Source organism: Somniosus microcephalus, chromosome 16 (assembly GCF_052327205.1).
Source record: "Somniosus microcephalus isolate GS21.2 chromosome 16, FLI_Smic_1.0, whole genome shotgun sequence".
NCBI classification, from domain to species: Eukaryota; Metazoa; Chordata; class Chondrichthyes; order Squaliformes; family Somniosidae; genus Somniosus; species Somniosus microcephalus.
In genome coordinates, this window is record NC_141002.1 from 93,104,893 (window position 1) to 93,112,818 (window position 7,926).

The 7,926-nt window shown below is 46.1% G+C and overlaps 1 protein-coding gene across 3 annotated transcripts in view; it reads left to right on the plus strand.

The window, feature by feature from the left end:
* Positions 1 to 6,712, plus strand: part of rassf3 (Ras association domain family member 3) — a 251,321-nt gene extending 244,609 nt beyond the window's left edge. For all 3 annotated transcript variants that reach the window (XM_086009444.1, XM_086009445.1, XM_086009446.1), the window contains one exon: positions 561 to 6,712. In XM_086009444.1, the coding sequence (XP_085865570.1) occupies positions 561 to 710 (150 nt within the window). In that variant the 3' untranslated portion in view covers positions 711 to 6,712. The remainder of the gene's footprint in view (positions 1 to 560) is intronic.
* The last annotated feature ends 1,214 nt before the right edge of the window (positions 6,713 to 7,926 follow it).

Consider the following 7,926-nt stretch of genomic DNA (forward strand, 5'->3'; position numbering starts at 1 on the left):
TATCTTTCTGTTTCACAAAATTCCAGATGAGCGAAGCTGTCTGGCCCATCTTGCCTCTTCGTTTCCCAGTCTCTCTCGGGTTTCTGAAATAGTTACTGTTACAAATCTCATCATCAAGAAACTACTTATGAAATAACGCTGGACGGCCAGCTGGTGGCGCCGTCCAAGGAGTATAAATACTCGGGCGTGGGCCCAGCTTTCCCAGGACATTTTGTAAGACAAGGAACCAGTGAAGTACAACTAGACCTCCATGTTCTGAAACAAGTTGATTAAAGCCTTGCTTTATACTCAAACCAAGTATGTAATGAGTTTTATTACATCAGTCACCAACTGTGCCCCAAGATTTGTTTGTTTTTTTGAGTTCTTCAAGCCTGTCTAGATCCTCCACATTGATCTTGAAGCCTGTAGGTAATCTTGGTTTATCTCTGTGGATGGTGTATGAAGATATTCATCAATCTGCTCTACATTTCTGCTTTTAGTTCCGAGTTTGAGTTCAGTTCTGTCTCTTTTTTTGTGCAGCTGGTTAAGTCGCGCCTTTAACCAAATGATTTGTTTTTCAGTGGGAAGCCTTCAGTCTCCCGGAGCTGCAGAACTTCTTGCGTATATTGGCTAAAGAGGAAGACGATCAATTTGGGCACTTGAAGAGGCGCTATGTAAACTACAGAGCCAAGCTAGAAGAGGCCTTGAGAGCAACTGGAAAGCCGGGTTAAGCTGGTCGAGGGGAAACGGCAAGCGAGGCACGCTCACAATAAGGAGGGCATGCTTCAAACAGGGACTACGTGCAAGTATAACCAACAGGAGTTGCCTTCAAATCTGAAGACTTCTGTTTTGGCACTGGGGTAAGCTACCTGTGTGTGCCTAAAACATTGGATCCATTGGCCCAAGAACCAGGCCTTGTCTGCGTCACGTAACTTCGCTTGCACAAATGACATGTTTACTGGACAATCAGAAGATTATTTATAAATTGGCCGATTGCCTCTCGGTGATTGGACGACTCTGCAAGAAGTACTGTATTGGTGATGAGATGTCCTCGTGTATAAAAATTTGTAATGGTGGTTTTAGCGCGCCGGTGTTCACGAGGCGACGTCTTATAGAAGCCCTGGTCTGTGGCTTCATTGCCCTGCTCGTGCTGATACTAAAGAGGCAGGAGGTGACCACGGTGGAAACTATACCATGTTTCTTTCGAACTGCTCTCATATCGGGGGCTTTGTGAAGGCTATACCTTAGTGAGCCGTCAGTAAATGTTCTCCGACGCTGACCAAATATACAGAGCAGAATGAGTTTTTTTTGCAATATTCTATATTATATTTTAAGGATCTGATTTTACGCGTGGACCATTGCGTCAAGGTAAAAATCGGTATTTAAGTAAGAGCTTTTTCGACATGGATTGAAAGAAGTGGAATGAGCGAGAGATCAAGTGGTAAGAAGCCAATGATCTAGCATGTGGGAGAAGGGCTAAAGGAAGTAGTGATGGTGAGCGGTTGACAATGATTATGGATGGGATAGATAAGAGTGTAAAGAAAGTGGTCTGGAGGCAAGGATGTGCTGTACTAAAGAATGAGGAATTTAGAGTTGTACAGAAGTGGATATGGATTTGTTACGTAACCAGGTAGATGTACAAGAACCAAGAAGGGAACAAGCTTGGGTTGAAAGAAAATAGCTCTTTATATGTGATACAGCAGGTTAATAATGATCATGAAACGCTTCTTTTGTGTATAAACCTGAACAGATTTTTGCCGTGGTAATCCTGAGGTGCATTGATTACATCTGTACAGTTCCCCCAGGGTTCCAGCAGCACACACCCTTAGCACGTGAATCAGCTGATACTGGTATAGAAGCAGCAGCAACGGAGCCACTTTAAGCATGCCCACTCTGGGCACTTGATGCCTCCGCCAGGACAGCTCTCTGGGGAGTTGCTATTTTCACCCCTCACACTCGTGGCTTCAGGTTCCCTTTTCACAGATGTGCATCACCACGGGACCAAGAGAATGGAAGTGTGTGCGTTGGTTGAAGCCGCACCGACATTTGGGGAATAATTGACGGTTGAGCCCAGCACAGCTGATCGTAAACAAAAGAACAACCTGCATTTATATAGCGCCTTTAATGTAGTAAAAGGTCCCAAGGCGCCTCACAGGAGCATCATCAGAACGAAAGTTTGACTGAGCCAAAGGAGGAGCCATTAGGACGGGTGACCAAGAGCTTGGCCAGAGAGGTGGGTTTTAAGGAGGGTAGTCAAGGAGGAGAGCGGTGGAGAGGTTTATGGGAGGGAATTCCGGAGCTTGGGGACTCGATGGCTGAAGGCACGGCCGCCAGGGGCAGGGTGAAGGGAATGTACAAGAGGCCAGAGTTGGAGGAGCGCAGAGCTTGGGAGAGTTGTAGAGCTGGAGGAGGTTACAGAGATATGCATTATGTTGGCCAGGTCTTAAAGCAATTTGTCGAAAATTAGGAATTTAGTCATTTCCACCTTCCTGTCATTATGTGTGGATTTTTTAAAGTACAAAAGCTACCAAAATAATATGCCACTTGGCTGACCTCCCGAGTTATCAAAATGTCTGCACTAAGCCATTGAGAAGAGGCTCACTGTTCTGGTAATGAACTACAAGCAGTCTCTTTGTAGCATTGTCCCTTGTCATGTGATTCCGTAACATCAGGTTACTTTCCTTAAAGGCTGATTGCTATCCTGTCGCCCATTGTGCTTCAGCACATTTTAGGACCAATATGCTCAGTAGTAAGTTCGCGATATCCACCTGAACTGATGGCACAGGCAAAAGGAAACTTACTTCATAAGCGGCAAGTCTAAGAATCGAAAGCTTACTGTTGTCCAGCTGGGAAGACTCTTTGCAGGTTATAGGAACTGCTAGCTTGAAAAAAGTCCGAGGTCCCTCTAGTTCGCCACCTACCATCCAGGCAGTCACATGACACAACGATAATGGAGTTGTCGACTAACATGGGGCAAGCAATCTCTACCAATTAGTCTAAAAACAGACCCAGAATTCCAGAGTTTGGGGCCTCGATGGCTGAAGGCATGGCCGCCAGGGGCAGGGTGAAGGGAATAGACGAGGCACCAGAGCTGGAGGAACGCAGAGCTTTGCGAGAGTTGTAGAGGTGGAGGAGGTTACAGAGATGTGCATTATGTTGGCCAGGTCTTAAAAGCAATTTGTCAAAAAGTTAGGGAAAGTGAGGAAAGCCCTCGGTGCTGGAGAGCTTTTGGGAACCATAAGTCCAAAGTCATCTTTTTCCTCGCTTATCACATTGTCACGTCTCAAATTACTCCCACACTGTGTCCCAAAATGAAAGAAATCTCTCTACTTTGCATTTGGATGAATCAATACTAACTGCCTCCCTAGGGAGCCTGTTCCATAGATTGACTACTCGCTCACTGAGACATCGTTTCCGCAGATTAGTGTCCTCTGGTTCGACTGTTCCTGGACAAGGTGAAACAGCTGGTCATAGTTATCAGTGCACCCAATCCTGGCAGCAAATTCTGAGTCTGCACTAACTTGACACTCAGCTTTACAGATACTATTAAACCATTGCTTAAAAGTCAATTACCGTCAACATTTGGGTTAAATTCGACCGTGGCGGTGGTAGATGGTGCTCCCTGGGCCTTGCTATATTTCAGATTAATTCTAATTTGAGAGTAGATTGTTGAAAACCCCAGGTGCGGCGATCTCGAAAATGAAATGCTGTAACAAAATACAGAACGCTGTGAGAGCTGGATGGTTGCTGATTGTTCCTTCAATCCTTCCTATAACTCGTAAAGCGGTTGCACTGTGAGGGAGACTGTGTTGTACTTGTAAGTGGTATACTGGGCGGCGTTCCTGTACCGGGAGGTGTTGCTGCGCCATGAGGCAGCGTAGGTGGCGTCAGTGATCTTACTTCTCAGATTAAGGCAAAGGCCCAGGCGAAGCTTTATTGCATTTCTAGCAGCGCGGTTCATTCTATGGGGAAAAATGTGTGTTTTACTGGTCTGTAATCAGCCATATAGTGTTACCAGCCAAGGAGAAGGCATATGTGCAATATAGGTTGATGCGATGTGCGTTTGTTAAAATTACTGAAAGGCGAATTTACCAGGACAGTTTATGCTGGGTCTTCATGAAACCAAAGAAGTGTCCTAAGCTGATTAATTAGGAACACAGAAACAGGAGGAGGCCATTCAGCCCCTCTAGCCTGTTCTACCATTCAGTTGGATCATGTATTTTAACTCCATCTACCCATCCCTTAGTTCCGTAACCTTTGCCTAAACACCTCCTAAACTATATGCAGGTGCAGGTGCTGCTATAATCCACTCTCTTTACTGTCTGCGTGAGGATTAAAACTTCGCATCTGGCTCTAGTCCCGAGTGTGGGTAACAGTTGACGGCAGTGCGTATGAGTTGCTGACACCGCACTGAACCAGCGTGGCGCAGTCATCTGGTTAAAAGCCATAAGCATTCTGCACCCATTCACCACCTGCTTACACGTTCACCCGGAGAATCCAACACATAGCTTCTCCTTCTCCTCCTCCCCGCAACCACCCCCCCCCCAACCTCAGTGTAACTAAATCATGTATGTGTGTTTTTAAACGGGTTTTACAATTTCTCTACACCTAACTCACCGAACAAATCTCTCGCAGTGAGATTCTGTCGTGTTCAGTACATTGCAACAGTGACTACGCTTCAAAAGCACTTCATTGGCTGTAATGCTCTTCGGGATTGTGAAAGGCGCTATAGAAATGCAAGTTCATTGTTTTCTTTATTTCCAAGTGAATGGCAGCCTGTGATCTAATTCCCATCGCATACTATTTTTTTGGCGGGGGGAGGGGGGTGCGTTTTGGACCAAAGTTATTAGCACACTGCTGATCAATTAATGTGTTACTACTGTATTCATCATTGTGGATCATTTCCAACGAATAGAATTGTACGATGAGATATTTGGGATGTGGTGGTGATTTAACGGTTATAAAATTGGGTGAGATTCGAGAACATGATTACAAATGTGACTTCTGTAAATCTGGTTGAACGGGGAAGTGGGGGGGGGGGGGGTGGTTTGTGGACGGTGCTGGTGAGGCCGCCTTTACAGCCCCCCTTGAGAAAGGTGGCAGCAGGCTGTCTTCTTGAACCGCTGCAGTCTGTGTGTCGGTGCCTCCGCAGTTGGGCTCGGCAGCGAATCCCAGCATATCAACCCCCCCAGACGACAAAATAAAAGCGGAAGGCTGTTCCAGCTGTCATTGTGGAGCAGGGAAGTGTCAACCAGCGTCCTTAGTAATTCAGTACGCTGTTTCCACTCTGCAATACAGCTTGACCGGCAATTAATTTGTGAACTGCAGCCCTGGGGGCAGTGGCAAAAGGACCTCTAGTGGATTTTTGTTGTTGTTGTCCTCACAGTTTCTTCTGGTTTTTAAACGGAATTATTTTTTTCTATTTGAGAATATTTGGGGAGGGGGAGGGAGGTAAACTCACACGGTCAAGCGATCCCATTCAGGGTTAGGGATCTGTAGTAAGCTGCATTTGAACTACGAAGCAAGCGTGATGACCCCCAAGGTGGACTATCCAAACATTGTGTGACTACTGATCGTGGAGTGAGGAGGAGGCAGAATACTGTTATGATAGCAGAATACTGCGGATGCTGGAAATCCGAAATAACAACAGAAAACGCTGGAAAAACTCAGCAGGCCAGGCAACATCCGTGGAGAGAGAAACAGAGTCAACGTCAGGACGAAGGGTTTCGCCCCGAAACGTTGACTCTATTTCTCTCTCCACGGATGTTGCCTGGCCTGCTGAGTTTTTCTAGCATTTGCTGTTGTTATTATGGCAGAATACTGTTGCTCATTGGGTTTCATTTTTTTTTTGCAACAGCAGATACCAAAGTAGAAACTAAGGGCACTTTAGCACATCAGGGATTTGCTTGCTAACCCAGAGAAACTTGACGTTTAATTTAGTCGTCTGCTTTTACTGTTTATCACCATTTCGTATTTTAAATAAAATCAAAAGCTGTACCAAAGTTTCGTAACCGTGCTCACTTCACGTTGCAAAAATGGGTTTTGTTTTTGAAGCTAGACACTGTACAAAAGTCTTTTTTTTTTGCAGGACCTCCGCACTCTTGCTGTGAACTGAATGATAGAGCAGGAGAGCAGAGGTGCCTTTGTATTATTTTACTGTGAATGTTTTTTTTTAACCCTTACTTGAATGAATTGCAAACCACTGTGTAGCCAATGCCAAAAAACCAAAATATTCGCCGCACTTCTGATTGGTTGGGTTATTAAAGGGGAAAAAGGGGGGTGGGCTGTCGTGGTAAATGTTTATTTTTTTGATTTTTATTATAATTCGCAGCACTAATGAAGGCTGTGGCTGACGCTCCTCCTCCTGTACTCAAACACTGACCGCGTACTGCTGATCCATCCGACAAAAGACCCGAACTGTGTGTTGTGTATCGTATACTCATTAACGAAAACACAAAAATCACTGACTGCATTTTTGAACTGCTCTGGTGAAATATGTAAGGGTACAAAAAAAAACGGACATTGGAACTTTTTAATCGTGGATATGCATGTGGCGAAGCACAAATCGTAAGCAATGTATAGGATTTTTGTTAATGTATTTATACTGATGCAACTGCAAATTTATTTTTTTAGGGGCGGAATTGTTTCTGTTTCCTTTTTAAGATATTGAATTTCCAAAAATGGCTTTTGTAAACTGTCGTTGCGTATTTTAATAAAGATGTGATTGACAGGGGTGCCCGCGTATCTGCAATGATATACCTTCTCATTCATTCCGGGCAGTTCCGCTGGCCCGTTAATATTTTGAAGATTTACAATCGGTGATCTCCCGTCCCAATGTACGTCTCCCCCCCCGCATCCTCTGAGTGAGGCAGGGAATCGTGCTGGAACAAGAGGGCTAATCCCCACGATCGTGCGCTCCCAGTGGGCAGTATTCTGTGGAGAATTGGCGTTTCCAGCATTGTATCCCATCTGGGAATTGGGCTCCCTGCTGAGCAGCCTCCTTGCTGGGAGCGTGGGATCATGGAATTAACTCTTTGGTTACCAGCTCGCAAAGTACTTATGTTTTTTTAAATCATTTGTGAGGCCTACACACACACCATCAGCGAGCATTCAGCTCCAGTCAGGGCCAGCCATGGTGTTACCCAGATGTCAACACCACCAATGTCCCCCTCTCTTTTTTCCCGTACGCAGTCCCTTTAATTGGCTGAGCGTCCCATTCAAATTTTCGTGCGTGCGCGGTTTCTTCCATGGCCCAGAAATTCGGGTCGGGGGCTTCCCGCGGAAGGGTGGGAGGAGGCTCGCGTGGAGCATAAACACTTGGCTGCATGTGTGCAGCTCCAACAACACTCAAGAAGGACAAAGCAGCCCATTTGATTGGCACCCCATTCAACACCTTAAACATTCGCCCTCTCCACCACCGGTGCACCGTGGCTGCAGTGTGTACCATCTACAAGATGCACTGCAGCAACTCACCAAGGCTGCTTCGACAGCACCTCCCAAACCCGCGACCTCTTCCACCTAGAAGGACAAGGGCAGCAGGCGCATGGGAACACCACCACCTCCAAGTTCCCCTCCAAGTCACACACCATCCTGACATAGAAGTATATCTCCGACCCTTCGTCGTCGCTGGGTCAAAATCCTGGAACTCCCTCCCTAACAGCACTGTGGGAGCACCTTCACCACATGGACTGCAGCGGTTCAAGGAGGCGGCTCACCACCACCTTCTCAAGGGCGATTAGGGATGGGCAATAAATGCCAGCCTGGCCAGCGACACCCACATTTCTTTTTTTATTCGTTTTTATGGGATGTGGGCGTGACTTTCAAATTAAATACTGCCTCTCATCAACTGACTGGTCTGCCTCCCCCACCTGCCCTGTCCCGACTGTAAATTAAGTTTTCATGGGACCTATCTGGGGCTTCATCTTATTTGCATTAAAAAATGCACCT